Source organism: Fukomys damarensis, unplaced genomic scaffold, assembly GCF_012274545.1.
Source record: "Fukomys damarensis isolate Sample0158 unplaced genomic scaffold, DMR_v1.0_HiC HiC_scaffold_37, whole genome shotgun sequence".
NCBI lineage: Eukaryota > Metazoa > Chordata > Mammalia > Rodentia > Bathyergidae > Fukomys > Fukomys damarensis.
In genome coordinates, this window is record NW_022900949.1 from 42849019 (window position 1) to 42859035 (window position 10017).

Here is a 10017-nt window from a genome sequence, read left to right on the forward strand (position 1 = left end):
AAAAAAAAAAAAAAAAAAAAAAGCATAAAGGAACAATAAGACACCCGTGGCATTTTTCATTTGCTTTCATCAAGTGTGAGAAGAAGAGGAACAATAGAAGAAAGTCCAAGTTTTACATCAGGAGACTGTGATGCTTAGATTCCAGAGAGCATCTAGTTGGGCCATGTAGCTCTAGTCTTTCAGATTTCTGAAGTTCCTTTTATCTGTAGTATTCTGTAATTTAAGATTATCATAGAAATTAAACTGATGGTTTTGGAACAAAAACTTGATAATTGTGTAAAGCTAAATCTTATTATAACCAAAGATTTAGACCAAAGCTGTGAACAGAAGTCAAATGTGGCATATTTAAACACCAAAATCTGTATCATATAGTGACTGTTAGAAGGAGTCTGGCTTAGTGTACCAAAAAATCCCACTTAGTGAGAAGGCAGCTCTAGAGCAGTCATGTTTGTGAAAAAAGATGAGCAATTGTGGACGTGTAGATTAGAGCTTAGGGCTAAGACTGGACCATAGACACCACTTTGGGGCTTTGGCAACCTCTGGTGGTAGTCGAAGTTAGAGAGTGCGTAAGATTGCTTAGGAATAGAGCAAAATAAAAGATAGATAGCTAGTAGGAAAATAGGGATAGATTTTTTTTTCCATAAGGGAAGGTAACCAAAATATGGAGGGAAGGGGGCGGTATAAAAAGAGAATTAAGATAAGTTATATATATGTACCAACTCCCAACGTAAATGTAATAATTAGTTTACTGCAAATAAGTACTGATATTTTTTTTTAATTATGAGAAAGGCTTATAGGGCAAGACAGAAATAGGCTAAAGACAGAGTTATGAAGGCCACCAATAGTTTGTATGTACAAGGGGAGAGCAACGGCAGGGACAAGCTGTCAGTTTGGAATCTGAATTGTATGGTAGCGGGGTATATGAAAGTGAAATGATACATACTGTTCCTGTTTATCTGAGTGCTTTATTAGAGAAATGCTGAAATTACCCCACAGTTCAGGATAGGGGTGTAATTTTTTTAGTCATTTCTTTGATAACGAGGGAGAAAGTGTGTTATTTATAACAAACCATAGCAAGTTTCAGTTAAACTAATTGCTGATTCTGTAAACCTAAAAAGGAACAAGAAAAAACTGACAGCAATGCGGGTGTTTTGAGTCCTCACCAGCTGGGCACTTTCCTGATGTACTGACTGGGTGAAAAAGATGAGACACTGTGGATACAGAAATTATGGAGTCAAACAGAAATTATGGAGCATATTACTGCCAACTGAGTTACTAAGTCACAAATGATCATTTTAAAGAATACTCTTCCCACTTCTTTTGTTTGGAAGAAATTTTATAAGCAGAGTTATCCCCAGATCTCTTAGATATAAAGTCCTTACCTCTCTATTTATCACAACAGTTTATGTATATGAAACTTATTTATAAAAATGACTATGAAGTCAGAAAGCCACTGATTGGGAAATAATCTAGTAACTGACCTCCTTTTTCTTTTAGCATTCCCTAAATGAACTTTTTAATGTAGGAAACTGTAGTGTTTCATGTTGTTAGATGGCACATGTAATAACTCTCATTGGTATTTCCTCCTGGAAGTGGTGGCTGGACACTTCTGAATAACCAGTGAAAAATTACTGTAGGGTTTTTCCTTCATGCATGGATTCTGTTTTGTACAACTGTTAGGTCCACAGCTCTCTAACCAGACCAGGAAGGTGTAGCCCAAGAGCTATGGGGACTTTTTTACTGTTAAATGGAATTTTCAAGAGATCATCCTAATCTCATTCCAAGTGTTTCATCCAAGTGCGTTCATCAGGATGTGGAATTCTTAGTCTCCATTCTAAGCTCTATACCAGGTGGCTGTGTGGTTGCAATCTCTTTGAATTGCGCTGAAGAAAGTAAGACATTAAAACACCAGAAATTAGCAGAAGTACACTGTTATTCTCCACTGTTTCTTCTGTTCCAATCCTTAAGTCTCTAGGGAAGGATGTTTTATTCTTATGTATTTAGGCATCCAGTGCTAAGGTCTTCCCCTTGACTACAATTTCAGAAGAATTCACAGTGAACCACACCCTCTACTACTCTCCCAAGCTTTTCATGTCTCCATCTGATTGAAAAAGAGTTACAAGCAAATGGTATCCACATTGCCTGAGCTCAGCAGGACTCTCCTCTAGAGCCAGTGTAATTATAGTTGGATGACAACATAAAGCCAGTGTGGCAGTTTCTAAACAGTAGTACTTATTGAGAGGAACTATTTTTTTCTATCAAGAACTTGTGTGTGTGTGTGTGTGTGAGAGAGAGAGAGAGAGAGAGAGAGAGAGAGAGAGAGAGAGAGAACGAAACAGGGCCTTGAAAAAAAGAACTTTTCACATGAGAGAGTGTTACTTCAGAGAAGAGGGCATTTTGCCACTTTAAAATATTTTGCAGGCTATGGAGATAGCTTAGTATTAACCTATGTGCTTAGCATGCATGATGCTGTGAGTTTCATTTCCTAGCACCAGCAAGAAATGATTTTGTTGGGGGCGGGGGGCACAGATGGATAGACAGAAAGAAGATTGATTGATTGATTCATCATTTCTACCCCTTCCCAAAAGGTGAAACTTCTGTACTTAACAGAAGAAGAGCCTTGTATAACTTAATAAAACATATAAACATATACTCACTTCTTTGGGAAAGTGAGGAATTCTGTCTTCAAACTTACTGTTACGCACTAAAACATCAGAACAGATGTTTAAAATATTTGGGAGCCTTAAAACCTATCCTTTCGTTGCAGGTGCAACAATGAGAGTGAATGGGCCCAGATCCATGAGAACATCATTCGAAAGACCAGTGCCAAGTACTCTGCCCCCAGTGCCAGCCATGGTGATGTATTTCTCTGGCTAGATAATTTTGTGTTGCATTTTCATATGTTGATTGTATGACACCTTGTTTGGTATTGAATGGATGCTGTATGTAAAGTTTAGCTCTCTGTAGTTTTTTCCCCCTTCTAAACACTTTATACTAATGTTTGGTATAATAATTTGAGGCCTTCTCTAATATCTGCTGACCAAAATATATTTTCTGTTCTATGATAGATTACATGTACTTTAATAAGTATTTGAATTCCATTTTAAATCCAGTGAACAAAAGTGTTTCATGGTTTGTCAGTTATGAACTTTGTGTCTTCCTGAACAAAAAATGTGCACTCAAAAAGACAAATATTAACATCAGTTCACTTTATATTCCTATTCAGCCTTAACATCATCAAGAAATTCTGACATTAATGAGAGTTAATGATTAGTCTGCCAAACTAGTCTTTCCGGAACTAGAATCAAAAAATCCTTATTTGAAAACAGCTTTCATCTTATCTGTCTCCTTTTCTTTTTCTTTGGGGAACATGGTATTGGTTGGTTGCTTTCTTGCTTACTGGCTTTTTTGAGACAGTCTTGCTATATAGTTCAGGCTGGCCTTGAAATCACTATGTAGCTAAGACTGACCTTGAACTCACAGCAGTCTTCCTACCTCACTCAGTCTCCTGTGTAATGGGATTACAGGCATATATCAGGAGAGAAAGGAGGCTTTCCCTCCTTTCCTATTAAAACTTTATTTAAATAATCTCTAAATCTCAGTGAAATTGTTTCTACACATTAGGTTGTGTTTTCTAAGTTGAACATTAATTACTTGATTAAATTAGAAGCACTATATCAAAGCCTCGGAGTTTTAATATGCCCTTGCAAACAGCTATTTAATTTACACAGAACCACAGTTTTTACCTGCAAATCATTTCATAACCTCTTTTACGTAACATCTTTAACTTTAATAGACCTTGTTGAAAATTAAAACTTAGTCTTAATAAAAACAGTACAAAGTCACTGGAGGCATAACAGTTTTTAAAGAGTAATACTTCTTTTTCTCTATCACAGTCAGCAGATACCCATAGGAGAGTCCTTCATCTGAGATTACTGAGTTTGAAACCTTTAGCTAAGACTACTTGATTTCTCTAAAATTCCATAGTGTATGGCCCTGAGAGCCTCTGTCACTATTTTTAAATGACACTTTTCCAATATTCATTTGCCTATGTTCCAAGGAATTCCATGCAGTATGCTAAAACTAGGCTAAAGCAAGAAACAAAATCACTTTTAATTTAATATAGAAAAGCCTTGGGGATGTAACTCAGTAGTAAAGTGCTACCTAACATGCTCAGGACCCTAAGTTCAATTCCTAGCACTAAATAAATATACAAACAATGGGTTGAAGTTACTAGAAATTTGGAAAATAACCATTCACATCAGTATTTATTTTTTTTGCTTATTTGATTGATAGGTATCTTTACCCATAGGTTCTTGGGGCATGATATGTATAAAACACGGAAACCATTATAAAAGAGATATGTAGCAATACATTCTTTTTTAAAAAAAACTGGAAGAGCAATTGTTACCATGTTAAAATGAAGAGTTGCATCTGACTCTCCAAAGTGAGCAAGAACCATGCCATTGTAGATCTGAACTCACAGGCACTGGCTATTTCAACCATGTTAGAAAGATACTTCTCCCTCTGTGCTGGGGCACCACAGATTTTAGAGCCCCAGTGAGGATGACCTGTTTGTAAGGAAGTCCCTGTGCCACTGGTGTGAAAGTCAAGAGGAAAAATAGGCTGTTTCTTATTGGAATATGTGATACTTTGGTATGTATTTCAACCCTCTTTTTTAAGTTAATGAGGAAAGGGAAGCTCAGTGAAATGGCTTAGTCGAGCCAGGGTGGAGTCCAGGTTTCTAGACACAAGATTACTTTCTTTCTGGTCTTTTGCCACACTGAATGTGGATTTTCCACTGCTATACTCTGGAGTCTTCATGTCACATAATTTCACAGATTACTTGGGTCTTTTCTTAGTCTCTTTAATTAAAGATACATCTTTATTTTTGAAAAAAAAAAAAAAGCTGGGGAGCAGCAGCATGGACCAGAGCAGTGTGGCTGCAGGCAGATCCCAGTCAGGGCCCCACCCCGACCCCAGAGACTTGGGCAGACAGGCCCAAGCCAAAACCCTGCCCAGGAAAGAGCTGCATAGGTGCACAAGCTTCAGCCACAGGCCCGCCCCTATCATCAGTAAGTGTGGGCAGATCTTGCAGACAGTGGTGTGTACCAGAGTGTGCCGCTGCAGGCAGATCCCAACCAGAGCCCCGCCTCCACCCCAGTGGCTTGGGCACATAGGCCAAAGCCAAGGGCCCACTTGTAAACGAACTGCACAGGTGCACAAGCAACAGCCAGAGGCTTGCTGCAATACCATGGGTAAATGCACAGAGACCTTAGCCAGAAGCCTACTCAGACACCAGGGAATGGGGTGCACAGTCCCCAGGCAAAGGCCCTCCCAGACAACAACTACATAGGGGCCCTCATCAGAGGCACACCTAGATACCATCCCAGGTATGCACAGGCCCCAGCCAGAAGCCTACCCAGATAACAGGTCAGCTCAGGGATCCAGAAGGCCAACATTCTAAACTCAGAAATTGGTGCACTGGTGAGCAGCAGAGAAAAGGCCACTCAGTGGCTTGCTGAGAATTGAAGACAACTGGGTGAGCAGAGTTATCTCAACAAAGGCACAGCAGCCTGTATCTGTTAAAATAAGTCTCAAAACCAGATTTCCATATCACTTAAGGCAACTCCAGAGGGAAGCAAGATGGAACAATCTGATACTCAACCACTTGGACTCTCTGAACTGGCAACAAAACAGGATCTGGAAACAATGAAATCAGAAATAATTTCTCAGATAACAGCAGAGATATGGCACATAGTGCAAGACATGATTAATCTAGAGTGGACACAGATTTTAAAAAATAGAGGAGTTAAGAAACGTGATGGAATCCCAACATAGGAAACAAATAGAATCCATCAAACAGATGGAAACAGATTCCTAGGAGATGGAAAACTTCATTGAAAGTTTATGCAGCAGAGATCCAAAGACCTGCCAAATCATTGGTAAGTGCGTGCAGATCACAGGGAGTAGCTGTGTGGACCAGAGTGATGCAGCTTCAGGCTGATCTCAGCCAGGGCCCCACACCAACCCGAGGTAGGGGCACACCTGCCCAAGTGACAGGCTCACCTAGAAAAGAGCTGCACTGGTACACAAGCTTCATCCAGAGGCCTGCCATATCATCAGTAAGTGTGAGCAAATCGAGAGGAGCAGCTGTGTGGAACAGAGTGTCACTGCTGCAGGTGTATACCAGCCAAGGCTCAGCCTGGACACCAGAGGCCCAGACACACCCACACAAACCACAGCCCCTCTAGAAAAGAGCTGCACAGGCACATAAGCTTCAGCCAGACATATGGTCAGCCACAGCAAAGGGCCCACCTGGAAAAGAAGTACACAGATGCACAAGCAACAGCCAGAGGATAGCTCTGATATCAATGATAAGTGCATGAAGACCCTAGCCAGAAGCCTATGCAGACAATAGGAACAGGGGTACACAGCCCCCAGCCAAAGGCTATCCCACACAACAGCTGCAGAGGGGCCCCAGCAGGAAGCACACCTAGATACCATCCCAAATGTACTTAGGCCCCAGCCAGAAGCCTGCCCAGACAACAGGTCAGCTCAGGGATCTAGAAGGCCATTATTCTAAACCCAGAAATTATTGTACTAGTGAGCAAAAGAGCAAAGGCTGCTTGGTGACTTACTGAGAATTGAAGACCACTAGGTGAGCAAAAAATTGCCTCAACAAAGGCACCACAGGCTGCATCTGTTGAAATGAGAAGACTCAGAAGTAAGCCTCAAAACCAGACTTCCAGATCGCCTAAGGCAATCCCAAAGGGATACGAAATGGAATAATCTGATACTCAACCACCTGGACTCCCTGAACCAACAATGAAATCAGACCTGGAAAAAATAAAATCCAAAATGATTTCTCAGATAACAGCAGAGATTGTGCCCAAAGTACAAGACATGACTAATAAATCTAGAGTGAACACAGGTTTAAAAAATAGAGGAGCTGAGTAACATGGAATCCCAACATAGGTAACAAATGGAATCCATAAAACAGATGAAAACAGATTTCCAGGAGATTAAAAATTCTATTGAAAGTTTATGCAGCAGAATGAGCCAATGCGAATTTCAGATATAAAAGATATGATTGCAATTAGTGACCAGGAAAAGAAAAATTTGTTAAAAATTTTAAGAGACCATAAAAAAAATCAATCCAGCAGCTGGTAGAGAATTGAAAGAAGAATAACATAAGACTGGTTGGAGTCAATGAAGACACAGGAGAGAGTGCAGATGACATAAAAAACTGTTCACTGAAGTAATGGCAAAAAACTTCCCAAATAGTGAAAAAAAACTTGACATACAGATACGTGAGGCTTATAGGACTCCAACTAGCCATGATTAAAAAAATCCTCAAAAAACAACAAAAAAAAAAAAAAAAAAAAAAAAAAAAAAAAAAAAAAAAAAAAAAAGACTGGGCATGGTGGCACATGCCTGTAATTCCAGCACTTGGGAGGCTGAGGCAGGAGGATCGCTGTGAGTTCGAGACCAGCCTGAGCTGCATAGTGAGTCCCAGGTCAGTCTCAACTACATAGTGAGACCCTGTCTCAAAAAAACAAACAAAAATCTACGCATAGGCATATAATACTTAAGATTCCAGACCAAATGAACGAGACTCTACAAGGAGTTAGAGAAAAGAAACAAATCACATACAAAGGAAAGCCATCAACAGAACAGCAGACTTCTCAACACAAACCCACAAGGCAAGAAGAGCGTGGAGAGAGGTATTTCAAGCCCTAAAGGGAAACAGCCTCCAACCCTCCAACTCCTATAACTATCTTTCACAACTGATGAGGAAGTGAGATGCTTTCATGACAAAGAATGCCTCAGGAACTTCATGAGTACCAAACCAGCACTCCACAAAAATTTAAACAATACCCTAGGAAAAGACAGTGAGGATCACAACCCCAGGAAGCCCAGCAGAATGAATTCCTCAGGCACAACAGGAAATTAAACGCATAAGGGGGGAATCCAACAAAAAGAAAAAGTCATGACAAGGATAAGTCAATATATATCATTTATAACCATCAATGTTAATGGTCTCAATTAACCAATCAAAAGACATAGACTGGCAGAATGTGTCAAGGAGCAAGATCGAACAATATGCTGTGTACAAGAAACACACTTAATTCAAAAAGAAACTCATAGACTGAAAGTTAAAGGGTAGAAAACAATACTCAATGCAAGAGGAATCCCCCAAAGAGCAGGAGTAGCTATCCTATTTGCAGATCAAATGGATTTCAAACCAACATTGATTAAGAGACAAAGAAAGATACTACAGGGCTGGTGATTTAGCTCATTGGTTCCACTGCCTGCTTCACAAGTGCAAGGTCCTGAGTTCAATCCCTGGTACCAAAAAACAAACAAACAAACAAACTACATCCTTGTAAAGGGAGCAGTCCAAGAAGATGACATGACAATCATTAATATATGTGCCCCAAACACTAGTGTGCCCAGCTATATAAAACAAATACTAATGGACATGAAAAATCATATAAGCCCTAATACGATACTGGTGGGGGTCCTTAATACCCCACTGTCGCGGTTATATAAGCCAAACAAAAAATAAACAATGAAATAGTAGAACTCAGTCAAACTCTCAAACAAATAAAACAGATGTTTGCAGAGTGTTCCACCCCAAAAGCAGAGTACACATTCTTTTCAGCTGCATACAGGTTGTTCTCCAAAACAGACCACATACTTACTCATAGAACATGTTTAAGTAAGTGCAAAAGAATTAAAGTGATCACTTTTATATTATCTGACAAAATTGAGATGAAATTGGAGATCAATAGCAAAAGAAGCCTCAAGAATTTAAAAAACACATGTAAATTGAACAACACACTTCTGAATTGCCAAAGGTTCACAGAGGAAATTAAAGAAGAAATCAGATAGTTTCTACAATTAAATGTCAATGACAGTACAACATATCGGAATCTATGGGACACAATGAAAGCAGTCATTGCAGTAAATACTCATATTGGGAAAACAGAACGAACTCAATTAAATAACCTAATGTTGAACCTCAAGCTTCTAGGAAAAAAAAAAAAAAAGAGCAGGACAAACCCAAAGCTCATACGGGGAGGAAATTAGAAAAATCAGAGCATTAATCAATGAAGTGGAGTCTAAATAAATGATACAAAAAAATCAATGAAGCAAAACATTGGATCTTTGAAAGAATAAATAAAATTGACAAACCCTTAGCCAACCTTATCCAAAACAAGAAAGGTCCAGATCCATGCAGTTTGAAATGAAAAGGGTGAAATTACAACAGACTCAGCAAAAATCCAGAGGATCAATACCTACTTTGAGAATCTATATGCCAATAAGATAGAAAATAGAGAAGAAATGGACAGATTCCTAGATCCATATGAATTATGAAAGTTGAAAGGTAATAAGGGAAAAGAAAAAAATGAGAAAATGAAATAAATGGAAATAAAGTATTTGTAAATAAGGAAGGGAGGAGGGGGTGAAGGGAGTTCAGGGATAAGGGGAAGAAATGAGAACCAAGACCTATCATGTAAAGATACAAGATCCAATGATGAATGTAACTGTACTGTATGCCTAAAATGTACCAGTAAACTCAACGAGAAAAAAAAAAAAGTTGAACCAAGAAGACCTAAAAATTCTAAGCAACCCAATATCAATCAACAAAATTGAAAACGTAATTAAAAACTTACCAACTAAGAAAATCCCGAGAACAGATGGCTTCACTGCTAAATTCTACAAGACATTTAAAGAGGAACTACTGCCACTACTGTTTAAACTCTAATGAAATTTAAAGGGAAGCAGTATTCCCAAATTGGTTCCTGGAAGCAAGCATCACCTGGAGCCCCAAAGCAGAGAAAGACCCAACCGAAAAAGAGAACTATAGGCCAATCTCAGTAATGAACATAGATACCAAAATTAATAAGATAAGGGCCAGAGATTTAGCTCAGTAGTGTTGCCACCTGCCTGGCAAGTTCAAGGTCCCAAGTTCAGTGCCTGGTACAAAAAAAAAAAAAAGAGAAGGGG

General features: G+C 39.1%; 1 protein-coding gene across 1 annotated transcript in view; it reads left to right on the plus strand.

The window, feature by feature from the left end:
* Dock3 (dedicator of cytokinesis 3) overlaps window positions 1–10017 on the plus strand; it is a 387335-nt gene that overhangs the window by 249799 nt on the left and 127519 nt on the right. The window contains exon 14 of the mRNA XM_010625591.1: window positions 2768–2856. Within this exon, the coding sequence (XP_010623893.1) occupies window positions 2768–2856 (89 nt within the window). The remainder of the gene's footprint in view (window positions 1–2767; window positions 2857–10017) is intronic.